At 36.7% G+C, this 14643-nt stretch overlaps 1 protein-coding gene across 1 annotated transcript; it reads right to left on the bottom strand.

Annotated features, from left to right (window-relative positions):
- Nucleotides 1-1872: 1872 nt before the first annotated feature.
- Nucleotides 1873-14414, bottom strand: LOC110109658 (F-box protein SKIP31). The gene is made up of 9 exons (XM_020840842.2): nucleotides 14255-14414; nucleotides 13961-14155; nucleotides 13794-13867; nucleotides 13605-13680; nucleotides 10035-10145; nucleotides 9762-9936; nucleotides 9579-9694; nucleotides 2264-2324; nucleotides 1873-2136 (listed from the first exon to the last, which is right to left on the bottom strand). The coding sequence occupies exons 1-9, from the start codon at nucleotides 14330-14332 to the stop codon at nucleotides 2063-2065; spliced, it is 960 nt and encodes a 319-aa protein (XP_020696501.1). The 5' UTR covers nucleotides 14333-14414; the 3' UTR covers nucleotides 1873-2062.
- Between the last annotated feature and the right edge of the window lie 229 nt (nucleotides 14415-14643).

The raw sequence follows: 14643 nt of genomic DNA, 5'->3' as shown, positions 1-14643 counted from the left end.
GTCACAGACATAGCTCTACGTTCGGCCGCCAGTAGAATCGCGCCACGCATTTTCATTATTTACCGTGCGCCCCGACAACCTGACCCGGAACAGACCAAAGATTGCTCAGTATTGCTAGGTATTGGTCAATTTTGCTCGGGAATAACCAATACCGAGAAAATACCTAGCAAATACCGAGTTGTACCGAGTTGTAGAAAAACTCGATACAACTCAGTATTTGCATGGTATTGGTTTTCACATAGCGATATTTCTCATTTTTGCAAAGCAATACCTAGCAATACCGAGAAAATCACGAACATAGCATTCCCGGGTTCCGGTTCCGGTCAAGTCGTCGGGCCGCGCGGTAAAGAGTAAGAGCACGTGGCGACATGTTATTGGCGGCCGAACGTAGCTCTACGTCCGGTCAGAGGACGTAATAATTGTTCGTGTGTGTGTGATTTTTTTTATTTTAAAGGGGGTGAATTTTAAATGCATGTTTGAGGCTAACCCAATCTTCGATCTCGATCTCTCGTGATCTTGATCAAGTTCCTATGCATCATCATCCCCTTCCGTGTCTATACGCTCACAACCCTATCCTTGCTCGAGCAAGTCATGGTTCAAGTACCTGTTGGCGACTTCTCTACTCATGATCTCGACTCCTCTTTTAAGCGCCACCGTCCTCCGACATGGCCACAACTCCTCTTTGAATATTTTGGCATAACCTCTAAACCCCAATATTAAGGGTTTACTTGAGTCAAGCTGGCTTAAGCTCAACTTAAGAAATAGCTCCTAATTGAGCTTGAGCTCGATGAATTATAGCCAACTTTGAGTTAGTTTTAGCTTAACTTGTAAACTTGTGAGCTAGGTCATTTAAAAAACATTAATATAAATTACACCTAAAATAAAATAAAATTCAAAAAATATATAAAATTATTAAAATTTTCAAAATTACATCTCACTTTTTCCTAGCAAGTGATTGTTTATCATTTATAATTTAATTTCAAACATTTTATCATTTCAATATAGTCATTTGACTATCACTATCTTATTATGATCATCCAACCATCATCTTTCGACTAGAGTTCTCTGATCACAATAGAACAATTATGCTCATCTCACTATTGTCATCCCACTACGTCATTAACTTATCATTGCCTAATTATGACACTTCACTCACCATCGCTCATAATTATGATATTTTGACCGTCATCACCTAATTATTTTCCTCTAATTATCATTTCTTAAATACGATCATCTGGCCATCATAGCTCAATCATGATCATCTGATCATCATTGTCCAACTATACTAATCTAACAACAATAACCAAACCTCAATCCTCCTATCACCATATTTTGGCTATGACCCTTGAACTAGCATTGCTCGAATATGATCCTCAGGCCATCTCATTTAACTATTATTAAAAGACCGCCATCACTCGATTATAATCTTCCAACAATATTGTCTAACTATAGTCCTCCAACAATCCTCCAAATACCGTTGCTCAACAAAGTTGACACATGCTGATTTCATTGCATGTCATTGATAATAATATTGAAGCATGTCATTGCTTATAAGGTTTTCCCGACATTAAGGCCGAGAGTTCTGCTAGATTTTTTAATTTTTGATCTTTCCTCAATGGAGGACCAAATAAATAACTTAAATCTTTTAAAGATAGCTCGCATGCCACAATGATGGCTTCCTCAAAACAAACTATATTCAACTCAAAATCAAATTGTCATAATATCTCTTTGGATTAAAAATAACCATTTAGAATTTTTTTTATCTCCATAAATTGCTTTATTTATTTATTTTGAAAAAAAAAAAGGAAAAATGCAATTGAAGAAATTAACTTTAAAATTCTTTTTTAAAAAATTAAACCAATCCAAACAAAATCTAGAACTGAAACATCAATATAATGTTTCTCATAAACCTCGCATGATCTTGATAAAAGGGCAGCAGCTAAGTTATTTAATTTCATTAGCTACAAATTTGATGATCAACAAAAAGGTCAAAAAAAATAAAAAACAAAGCTTGAATGTCTCAAGGAGCTGAGACCAATAGCTATCTCATTTAACAGTGGCCTCAAATTATAAACCTTAATACTGCTTCCAGTTCCTTGTCATCTATACAACTGTAACCCAGCGAATAGGCTCGCGCTGATTTAAGAGAGAAATGAAACAAATAATCAGTCAAGTATCTTAAATTATAATGTAAGAAGTGTGGATTACTTCTAAATGTGTAAGTAATGATGGTTCAAAAGAAGAAAGCAGACTGAGGAAATACCATAGCGACCAGATCCCATAAAAGGCTCCATATCATCAATCAAAGCAGCTTGCTGTTGCTCCTGACCATTGAGAAATTTTTACATTAGCCATCTATAAAGAGAAATTATTACGTGCGGAGTCCGGTGTAGCTCGTGTCTGGACTCAAACGAGATTGCGCCATGTAGCTTGTGCGCAGTAGTGTGTACAACTTATACGCACTACTGTGTACAAGCGATGTGGTGCAATCTCATTAGAGTCTGAACGTATTCGAACTCCGCACGTAATAATTTCTCCTATAAAGAACATAAAATATTGATTGTTAATTATGTCAACAATAAATCTACAAAATATTTGTGAAGTTTAAATCAGATGATAAGATAATGATTTGTCTGTATCTTAAAAAGTTTCCTACATAAACTTTTAAGCAATTAATTGCTAGAAAATTAGGACGGCATAAAATCATACAATGTCTTGGAATAATTTTGATATTAGTTCAAATTTAAATTTATCATATTTGGATTGTCAACTAAATCATGGACTCTTCACTCTTTCCACCTCTTTTTGAGATTCATATCACATGCATCATTTGCATAATTTCTAAACAACGTAAATATTATGCTAGAAGCTATAATGAACAATAAAATCATATCCACAACTATTGGTGGAGATCAAAGACTGTTCACTAGTATAGTAGACCTGCATGTAATGACTCGTGAATTAATCTACGAGAGCACAACAGTTATAACTTGAGAATATTAATTTTTCCAAGACAAGCAAAATTGATGTAATTTTGAAAGTCTATAGTTGTAAAAAATTCAAGAAGTTTGTGTTGAAATGAGTGAATTTGAAAGAAATTCTTTTGGGGTGTATGTTTTCAAGACTTTGCTTGCTTTCTTTACAAGAAGATGTGGCTATGGCGTTCTCTCTACACTATGAGAACTCGTTGCATTATATGATTTCCCTCTTGGAATCATTGATCTACGCTTGATGGTGCTTTGAAGGTTTGCAGTTATTAGATCTTGGAAGCTTAAGGTTGTGATTGTTGACTGGATGTAATCAGTTGCCTTAGTGGTTAAGGCTGCTTAAAAGCTTGTGGCTAAATTCATTGGAAGGGAGGTTTTTTACAGATGTAGAGTTCAAGGCGTTGGTCACTTCTGCTATGAATTGGTTGTAGGTGCTGGATGCTTTTGCAGATGAACGACTCAAGGAGATGGCTTTCAATTCCTAGAACTAAACGGTCCAACAGTTTTTGGTAGGATTGGGTGGTTTGCGATGGCTTATCTTGATAGAATTTACCATTTCTGCTAGTTATCTTGATTTTATCTTGTGTTTTTTATTCACACTCTGCGCCTAACTTTTATATTCTAATTTTTTTTAGTAAAAAAGGGACTTTGTGATTATATAAAGGGTCATCAGGCATGCAGAGAAATCAAGCAAGTATTTCTGAATAAAATTCCTAATTTGATGTGCAATTCCTTCTAGTTCTCCTTGATTTAAGTAAAAAACTACAGATTTTTTAGAGGTTATCTCAGGTTTTCTCTTTATACAAGCGGGAGACTTTAGTGATATTGTTTCATGTTATTTAATTTGGCTTGCGTGCATGTCTGAAATTTCATTATACTTGATACAACCTAGCTTTCACTGGTAACATAATTTTAAATTGATTGAATGCTTTTATATTTTCAAATTTCTAAGCATTATTTCTAGAACAGCTAAGAAATATTTATGCACAAGCATTATGTCTATAAAAGCTATTAAATTATTATTTGCATTGGTCTCTTTGCATATTCAATTTTCAAATATCAAATGAAGAATTATCTAAATTAAGAGTTTGTAATTTGGGAAAATTTGAGTGTTTTTATAGAATTTTATGCATTTTATTGTAGGTATTTGTTAGCAAACACTGGACCTATGAGATCCAAAGTCAGGAAGAAGGAGAAAAAGGTGATGAGTGCCAAGAGTAAGATCTTAATATCACAAACTAATACCAAAAGATGGAAGATTGCATCCACACCTAAATCACTAGAAGAGCCATAACAACCAAGAAATCATAAGATGAAGCATGAAGACTGAAGCATTAGAAAATTTGAATGGGTTTGTATTGCAATGCATGAATGTTTTTATTTATCTTTACTCACTCCTGCAGCAAAGGTTGTGTACTTTCGTTTGAAAAAAAGGCCGACAGCAAAAGAAAAAGAACCAATTTAAACTCACATTATCAGCTTCCTCTTCAGGAGAGAGCCATCTGTCAAAGCACTGACCGGAAATAGTACACACCATCAGCCCACTATATTGATCCCAAACAGCTTCACGGCAAGTATCATCACATACTGCACAAGCAAAGCACAATTTATGAAAAAGGTTTGGAGCAAGCAAACAAATGGGTAGAAGTTGTTACCATGCACACGACCAGTCTTCTCACAGAGAAAGACATCCCCAATTTGAGAATATGCGCAGGTCTTTCCTGAGCAAATATGCCCTGTAACGGATTCATCAGTGAAGCCTCTGCTACTTCTCCAAATGGCGACTTGATCAGCAACTGTTGTGTCAAGGATTATGTGATCATCATTGACCTTCACATTAAAAAAACATATTTATTTAGTTTTTTATGAGGTTAGGTGCATTGGATTTCCAAGTTATTGTTGTTTTGATCCATTTCTCAAGAATTGCAGCTAAGACTTCTTACTTGTGAAGGAAGTGGTGCTTGACTTCTCTTTGCAGCCTGCATTTGGATATAATACTCCTTGAACTCAGATGGTGTGTTCCTAACAAACTCAGACATGTCCTCACGATCACGCTGCAAGGAAAGAACAGTTACAAAGACTCAATTTCAGACATTTTTTTTTTATAAACCATGAAGAACCTGAAACAGTGATATTGCTCCAAATGTATTTAATCTATACCAAAATTTTTCTTTGTATGCTTATCAAGCACCAGGACCTTTGAAACCAATAATTAAAACCATGAAATAAAAACAACAACAAGGTACCGAGTTCTTGCAAATAATGCAATAAATTATACAAAATAGTATGTGTAATGCTATGCAACAATTAAAAGTTTACATAAGATGGGACATCATTGCATTTTCTTTCATTATAGAATTTAAATACATGCATATAGAACATAATGGAAGCATACATTCACAATCATTTGAATAATTCAAGCAATAGGAGCAAACAAGAAATTCCAAATAATGAGGAAAGCATCCATTCTATATAAATACCCCTGAAAACATTTCGTATAAATAATGCATTACATCTTCTCCCTATTTCCTTTCCTGTATGTCGGCTTCTTTCCATATCTGACCCTCATAAAACAAAAAGGCTTGTTGATTATCATGGATAAGATATTCAATTTGACAAAAAATTAAATTCAAGAAATCATAATTTGGTGGAGGTTACAGAAAACAAAGCGCTTTATTCTTGCAGTAGTAATCATCACTCAGTAATCTGCCTGTGTCAAAGTTAGGCTCATTTCAACTTCTATGAAGCCCAGTCACCAAGCTTTCAAATTTCTCCTAGGCTTTTGCAACTTCTAACCTAAGCAAGAAGATTGGCAGCAAGGAAGATTTTGTAATTATTTTATGATTGCAGTTCATAAAATAGAACAGGTGTATTATTTATGAAAGCACAAGAAAGTATACATAAATGCCAAAAAAGAGCCGGACTTTTTGTTCTCAGAGTTTCATTAAAGATTACATCGGACAATCATCCTATAACTCATGGATAACATTTTAAAAAAAAAAATTCATATCCTCTCCTAATTAGAAAGAAATACTTCGACTTGATCACTTGGGAGGGGTAATTAACTATAGGGGCTTGCGCCTATAGGAAACTAGAACTCAGATCAAAAAGTCCTCACTAAACGAGGGCGAAATCTCTGGGTAGTGTCTTATCTAAAACCCAATCTGCCTTCTGAAAATTCCCCCGGAACCTAATCTCGTTAAAACTCTCTATCGTCATCATCACACAAACACTTAAAAATAAAAAGACCTATGACATGGAGAGGCCGGGATCACACATAACAAAATGGAATTTTCGAAGCCCACATAGGACTCACTATTGTGGGCGGCAAACATAGAGGGAGGCGGGACAAGCCCGCCTCCTATACATCAGAACCGACTCTGGACAGGCCGGTTGGGCCGGTTCAGGAGGAACCGGCCTATCATTTATGATGGGGACATCCATAGGAGATTTCGACACACCTACCATATATCGGAGGGGTTGTCGAGCGACGACCATGATTCATAGTCTTTATTTTTTATGTTTTATTTTATTCATGTCATTTATATTTTATGTTTTTCATTTGTACCCCTATGAGGAAGTTATTGCATATTGTAGCTCAAGGGCAATGTCATCTTTATGGTTTTTATTTTCGGATGGCCTATATATAGGCTTAGTCATTGTATTTGAAGTAGTTTTTGATGAATGAAATTTTATCTCTTGATCTCTTTGTGAGTTCGTGATATTTTAAGATCTCTTTATGAGTTCTTAACGAGGTGATGCTTGTGGATCTCTTTGTCAGTTCTATGGGAGGAGATGCATGAGGTTTGAAGCTTCTTCAAAATATTCCAAGCTTTTCCCACGATTTTCTGGCCTTAGCTTTCCTCTCCCCCAAAATCCCCTTGCCGCCGGCCACCTTGGGCTGCCCAAGCCGCCGGCCACCACCACCCAAAATTCTTCCCAAGCCGCCGGCCTCCTTACCCCAATTTCCCTTCCCCACCTCTCCACCCGCCGGCCCCCTCTTGGGCATTTGAATTTGAAATTCAAAATTCTCATGAGACTTTGATTACTTCCCTAAAATAAATCCTAGAATTTAGGCAATTGTCATAATTGAATTTCAAAGCCAATTTGAAATTCAAAACGTTGCCTATTGTTTACATTCAAGAAAGGAAACTTTCCTTTTTATTAAAATCTGAATTACTGCATATTTTAATCAAAATATGTCATTTAAACATGTGGGCCCCACTTAATTAAATCCTATTTCCCTCCCTCTTCTCTATTTTGGCCGGCCCTTCATGGGCTCCTTCTCTCTCCCCTAATTAATTCCAATTCCCCACAAAATCAGCCCCAAAATCCATCTCCTCATTGCCCCCCCCCCCCCCTCCCCTCCTTAATGGGATTTAATTTGAAATTCACAATTAATCCCTTCCCTCTCACCCAAAACCTGAAATAATTTCAGGATTCCTGAAATTTTCTTTTGATCTCTCAACCTAGCCGCCCCCTTCAAACCCTCATGCCGGTCCAATCCCTTCTCCTCTCTTGCCACCACCACATATCCTCTTTCTCCCCCTTGGTGCTCATTCTTTTCCGGCAAGGATGCATGGCGGATCTCGAGATTGATAGCGGATTGGTATTCGACATCTACGGAGACATCCACATCACCCGTTCACCATTCTTCGACGTTGGGTTTGGATTCGACGACACTATTGAAGATTATTTGAACTGCATCCTTCCCACTCTCGTAGACGTCATAGACGAGCAATTCCAAGGCTACGATTGGACCATCAATGGACATCCACCCGCTTCCCCACCTCCACCGCCGCCGCCTCCCTAGCCATCACTACGGATCGTCGGCGCCGTCTACCTTAGAGTGATTTCATTTCTTGTATGGTTCTTCTTCCTCCGACAACCCTAGACGTAGAAGAGTGACTTTGAGCCTCAAGGTGAGACGATCGCTTTGTTAACCGTCGGATTCTAGTTGACTAATCATTTCATTACTTTTGTTTAAGTTGTTATTTTAAAGAACTTGCAAATTTAGTTGTGATGGATTGCCTAAGCAGTGTTTACTTCTAAGATCTTTCTTGAGTTTTCAATTTTGAGAAGCTTTAAAATTATTTTTATCATTGCTCCAACAAACTTTATTAATCTCTAAGAAAACAATTCCTGGTTTCACATCAATTTCCCTCTTGGAATCATTGATCTATGCTTGATGGTGCTTTGAAGGCTTGCAGTTATTAGATCTTGGAAGCTTAGGGTTGGGATTGTTGACTGGATGTAATCAGTTGCCTTAGTGGTTAAGGCTGATTAACCGGACTGAGGTTTTTTACAGATGTAGAGTTCAAGGCAGTGGCCACTTCTGCTATGAATTGGTTGTAGGTGCTGGATGGTTTTGCAGATGAACGACTCAAGGAGATGGCTTTCAATTCCTAGAACTAAACGGTTCAACACTTTTTCGTGGGATTTGGTGTGATGGAAGCTGTGGTTTCCGATGGCTTATCTTGATAGAAGTTACCATTTCTGCTAGTTATCTTGATTTTATCTTGTGTTTTTTATTCACACAAAGTGCCCAACTTTTATATTCTAAATTTTTATCAGTAAAAAATGGACTTTGTGATTATATAAAGGGTCATGAGGCATGCGGAGAAATCAACCAAGTATTTCTGAATAAAATTTCTGATTTGATGTGCAATTCCTTCTAGTTCTCCTTGATTTAAGTAAAAAATTACAGATTTTTTGAGAGGTTATCTCAGGTTATCTCTTTATACAAGCGGGAGACTTAATTTAGTGATATTTTTTCCTGTTATTTAATTCATGCTCTTTATACTGATTTGGCTGGCGTGCATGTCTGACATTTCATCATACTTGATACAACCTAGCTTTCACTGGTAACATAATTTTAAATTGATTGAATGCTTTTATATTTTCAAATTTCTAAGCATTATTTCTAGAACAGCTATGAAATATTTATGCACAAGCATTATGTCTATAAAAGCTATTAAATTATTATTTGCATTGCTCTTTGCAGTTTGCATATTCAATTTTCAAATATCAAATGAAGAATTATCTAAATTAAGAGTTTGTAATTTGGGAAAATTTGAGTGTTTTTATAGAATTTTATGTATTTTATTGTAGGTATTTGTCAGCAAACACTGGACCTAAGAGATCCTACGTAAGAAAGAAGGAGAAAAAGTTGATGAGTGCCGAGAGTAAGATCTTAATATCACAAACTAACACCAAAGATGGAAGATTGCATCCACACCTAAATCACTAGAAGAGCAATAACAACCAAGAAATCATAAGATGAAGCATGAAGACTGAAGCAATAGAAAATTTGAATGGGTTTGTATTGCAATGCATGAATGTTTTTATAAATTTTTACCCACTCATGCAGCAAAGGTTGTGTACTTTCGTTTGAAAAAAATGCCTGACAGTGCCAGGTAGGTAACAAAATCAATAAAAAATGCAAAAGAAAAAGAACCAATTTAGGCTTCGTTTGAGACGGCTTTTTTTCTGTTTTTTAAAGCAGTTTTCTAGTACAAAATTTATAATTTTTACTAAAAAGCTGCTTTAAAAAGCATAAAAAAGCTGTTCCAAGCGAAGCCTTAAACTCACATTATCAGCTTCCTCTTCGGGAGAGAGCCATCTGTCAAAGCACTGACCGGAAATAGTACACACCATCAGCCCACTATATAGATCCCAAACAGCTTCACGGCAAGTATCATCACATACTGCACAAGCAAGCACAATTTGTGTAAAAGGTTTGGTGTAAGCAAACAAATGGGTAGAAGTACTTACCATGCACACGACCAGTTTTCTCGCAGAGAAAGACATCCCCAATTTGAGAATATGCACAGGTCTTTCCTGAGCAAATATGCCCTGTAACAGATTCATCAGTAAAGCCTCTGCTACTTCTCCAAATGGCGACTTGATCAGCAACTGTTGTGTCAAGGATTATGTGATCATCATTGACCTTCACATTAAAAAAAGTTTATGAGGTCTGGTGCATTGGATTTCCAAGTTATTGTTGTGTTGATCCATTTCTCAAGAATTGCAGCTAAGACTTCTTACTTGTGAAGGAAGTGGTGCTTGACTTCTCTTTGCAGCCTGCATTTGGATATAATACTCTTTGAACTCAGATGGTGTGTTCCTAACAAACTCAGACATGTCCTCACGATCACGCTGCGAGGAAAGAACAGTTACAAAACTTCAATTTCAGAAAAAAAAAATATTTTTTTTTATAAACCATGAAGAACCTGAAACAGTGATATTGCTCCAAATGTATTTAATCTATACCAACATTTTTCTTTGTATGCTTGTCAAGCACCAGAACTTTGAAACCAATAATGAAAACCATGAAATAAAAACAACAACAACAAGGTATCGAGTTCTTGCAAATAATGCAATAAATTATACAAAAAAGTTTATGTAATGCTATGCAACAATTAACAGTTTACATATGATGGGACATCATTGCATTTTCTTTCATTAAAGAATTTAAATACATGCATATAGAACTGGCATTCCTGAGATAATGGAAAGCATACATTCACAATCATTGGAATAATTCAAGCAATAGGAGCAAACATGCAATTCCAAATAATGAGGAAAGCATCCATTCTATATAAATACCCCTGAAAACATTTCGTATAAGCGATGTAGTACATCTTCTCCCTATTTCCTTTCGTGTATGTCGGCTTCTTTCCATATCTGACCCTCATAAAACAAAAAGTCTTGTTGATTATCATGGATAAGATATTCAATTTGACAAAAAATTCAGTTCAAGAAATCATAATTTGGTGGAGGTTACAGAAAACAAAGCGCTTTATTCTTGCAGTAGTAATCATCACTCAGTAATCTGACTGTGTCAAAGTTAGGCTCATTTCAACTTCTATGAAGCCCAGTCACCAAGCTTTCAATTTCTCCTAGGCTTTCGCAACTTCTAACCTAAGCAAAAAGATTGGCAGCAAGGAAGCTTTTGTAATTATTTTATGATTGTAGCTCATAAAATAGAAAATATGTATTATTTATGAAAGCACAAGAAAGTATACATAAATGTAAAAAAAGAGCCGGAATTCTTTGTTCTCAGAGTTTCATTAAAGATTACATAGGACAATCATCCTATAAATCATGGATAACATTTAAAAAAAAAATTGTTCATATCCTCTCCTAATTAGAAAGAAATAGTTCGACTTGATCACTTCTAATAAGCTAATTAATGGTATAATTAACAAACAGGTGAGTATGCATTAGTGGCATAATTATCTAGCAATCTCTTTCCTAAGTTATTGGTCATAGTGATGGTCCCAATAAAATTAAATTTCAAAAGATAATTAAATAGTGTTGTATTTATTAAGAATGATAGAAAATAGACTTTGTGGTTGGATATGAAGAAAAAAGATATAAATGCACAAATAAGGCAAGTAGATTGAATTAATGTCGAAGGATTAGGAAGGAGGGGTTGGAAAAAGATAAAATGGGTAGAAATTATGCAAATTGATTTGCATAAAGTTTGATTGCTCATGCAACACTAAAAAAATTGGATGGAAAAGAAGGGTTCATAAAGCCTATATTATACTTGGAATAAGGCTAATGATAATAAAAATGAGAGGTCAAAGATCAATAACATTGTGAAAATAGAAATATTAATTAATAATTCAAAATCATAAGATATTAATTGAATAAAATTGTATTTTATTTATCACAAATGGTTGAAAATAGCTTTAGGTGGTAGAATATGTAAAAAAAGGATAGAAAACACAGAAGTAAGACCAATAAATATTATTCATTGGGAAAGAGAAAGGGCATACAAAAGGTAAAATATATAGAAATTGAGAAGAATGGCTTACATAAAATTTAATTGCTCGCACAAGAGAGGATAAGGATTCATAAAGCCAACATTGTAATTTGAATAAGGCTGATGATGATGACAAAGAGTTGTCAGGGAACAATAAAATAGTGAACTGAGAATAATAAAGATGATGAAACTAGATTTGAAAGGTAATTAACCAAAAAAGAGAATAGTTAAACAATTCTTATTGCCTGAATAAGTGAAGAATTGAGAGAGAGAGAGAGAGAGAGAGAGAGAGAGAGGGAACAAAAGCCGGGGGTGCGGAGGATTGCATAATAGAAGGGGAAAACAAAAAAGAACAAGGAACAGTCCGGTATGCAAATATACAAACAGCTACTGGGATTCTTCTAGGGGCAAGCATAGTAGGGACATATTTGAAGGAAGTTCTAGACTTAACTAGAGATACACCAAAGTCAGACAAAAATCCATCAATTCTTCCCATCGGTATTGAGGGTGCCTATTTATAGAACCTAGTGAGAAGTGCAACCTTCAATCTTCAGTAATCATCAATCACCTAATGGATCCATTTGGAACTGTTAGTCATGTAATGGACACTGTATCCCCATCTCATTTGACTCCATTAGAATTGTCAACCAAGTCAAGGAAGCCATGGGCAAACAAACTACACTTTTAACTAACAAAGACTACCCACTAATCTTTATGTCAAGGGATTCAAATCCATAAATTATTTACTACAGAGCACGGGCAAACAACAATCAATGCTTTCATGGATTAAGCGGATATTAGAATTGATACGTCATCATGAAATTATCTTGATTGGGCATGAATCTCGAGGCAAAAACCAACCCGGAAACTTCAAAAATTAAATCTGGGAGCTCCCGAACTCCGATTTCAGTGAGCTTATAGTCAAACTGAGCGTCTCGGAAATACGAACCCAATGACACCAAATTCAACCCAATCCGAGCCCAAATGGGTCCAAATCAAGGACCCGATGCGCTGTTGGAAGGTTCAAACCACAATTTGAGTTACCAAACGGTCTCCGATTTTAGCGAGCTTATAGTCGAACCGAGCGGCTCAACGAGACGAATCCAACGAGCCCAAGATCGCCGAATTCCGACATCACTACGACCTTCAAATGTCTAACGAACGGTGCACGATCGAGGGATTCAATATCGGCCGTCCATTCGACCACTCCCTATTCGCCCCTGATCTCACACCTATTTACAAGTCATGCCACTCCAGAAAAATTATAAATAGAGCCCTCATTCTTCACAAGGGAACTCAAGTGAGAAGAGAGAGAGGAAGAGAAGAGAAGGAGGAGGAGAATCTGCTCATCCTCGACCACCGCCGGAGTTCTTTCCGCCGCCTGAATACGCCGCAATTCTGCCGGATTTTCGGGAGACGCCGGAATTCTGCAAAACTTTGTAACTTTGTTTCAATTTAGAAGAAACTGATTGTAATCTGATCTTCCTGACTTGTGGGACGAATCAACCTCTGTACTTCAAACAAACACTAGTGGAATTACTTCAACTGGGCGTGGCCCCGTGATTTTTTCCCTCTTTCGGGTTTTCCACGTAAAAATCATGGTGTTCATTTTCCTTTTATCTTTTGTTTGTGTTTGTTGAATATTCGTACAACGCTTGGACGCTAAAATACGAACTCTACCGCCGCGTATATTCTAGCCCGCAACAAGAATAATGGTTGGCCAATAGATTTTGGTCGTTAATGTTCGTAATCATCATAAAAATAACAATCTTGAGGAGGGAAGCCATATATGAATGAAGATAACCAAGATACAACCATATAGCTCAAGGTGGAGCGTAAAAAACCTGAATGTAAAGGTTCTTCCATGCAGATGCACGCAGTTTGCTAGAAGCCGAAGCCAAACCCCATCGCATGCAGTACCTGCAAGCCATCCAGTATATTATATCACAAGACATAAAAGTGTGCAGTAACTAATAATACTCAACCAAAAAAAGAAAAAATTAGAGAATAGGAAAAAGGGGATTTTTGCTTACAGACGACGCCATAGGCTCTCATCAGAGGCCGCATAGCTCAAGAACTTGCACACAATGGAGCATGAAATAAGATCCTGCCATTCAAATCCCAATCAGGGGTTAACCATGGAATTAGGAATCCTGACACTTCTTAAATATTTCCCATCAAAACGCCAACTTTGCCTTACCTCGGATGAGAGAAACTTCAATATGTTATGGATGACCTCGGGCGGAATATTACTGAAGACTCCGCTCTCGATCCGTGTAGTAGACGGAAGATGAGGAGGACCCTGATTACGGCGAACTGGGTGAGATCTATCCATGTCAATTCGGGGCCTTTTTGATGGTCTCGTGGCTTCTCCCGTCTCTTCCTCACAACCAACCTATTCAAAGAATCTATGAGCACATCTAGTAGAAAAAAACCTTAAGAAATCCTTACTCCCTGGAAAGTTAACATCTTGATTACGGGCAGAAGAAATAACCTTGTCTGGCGGACCAGAAAGCATGCTGGATTCGACAAAATCAACCAAGTGGTGATCTTCCTCGTCGGAATCGGCCATGTCGAAGCAAGTAGAAACGAGTGCCGACGAGGCAGAGCTGGAATATCGAGGGTGAGTCTTGGTCTTTGGTAAAGCATAAAAAAATTTTAACAATACAATCTATTTTAGAATATTGCATGTAGGAATTGTAGGTTGAGCCTTTCTTCTTGAAAAAGTAAAACAATTTAACACTACAAATATGGTCAAATGCCCTAAACCCTGTCAATTTTTGACGTGACCCGAAACACGACTCAAACCTGACCCGGAAAAATCCGGGTTCGAGTCAACCCGAACCCAAAACGGGTCGGGTTCGGGTTGACCCAGCAACCCGA

The sequence above is a fragment of the Dendrobium catenatum genome, unplaced genomic scaffold (assembly GCF_001605985.2).
Source record: "Dendrobium catenatum unplaced genomic scaffold, ASM160598v2 fragScaff_scaffold_911, whole genome shotgun sequence".
Taxonomy (NCBI): Eukaryota; Viridiplantae; Streptophyta; class Magnoliopsida; order Asparagales; family Orchidaceae; genus Dendrobium; species Dendrobium catenatum.
Note: the sequence above shows the minus strand (reverse complement) of the source record. Positions and strands in the feature narration are given on the sequence as shown.

What these genes read in the sequence shown, in the direction of transcription:
- LOC110109658 (XM_020840842.2), bottom strand. Translation starts at nt 14,332, where the DNA reads ATGGCCGATTCCGACGAGGAAGATCACCACTTGGTTGATTTTGTCGAA. An exon ending in AAGCACCACTTCCTTCACAA is followed by an intron (nt 9,937 to 10,034) that starts GTAAGAAGTCTT and finishes TTTAATGTGAAG; the next exon opens with GTCAATGATGATCACATAAT. An exon ending in TATGGGATCTGGTCGCTATG is followed by an intron (nt 2,137 to 2,263) that starts GTATTTCCTCAG and finishes CTCTTAAATCAG; the next exon opens with CGCGAGCCTATTCGCTGGGT.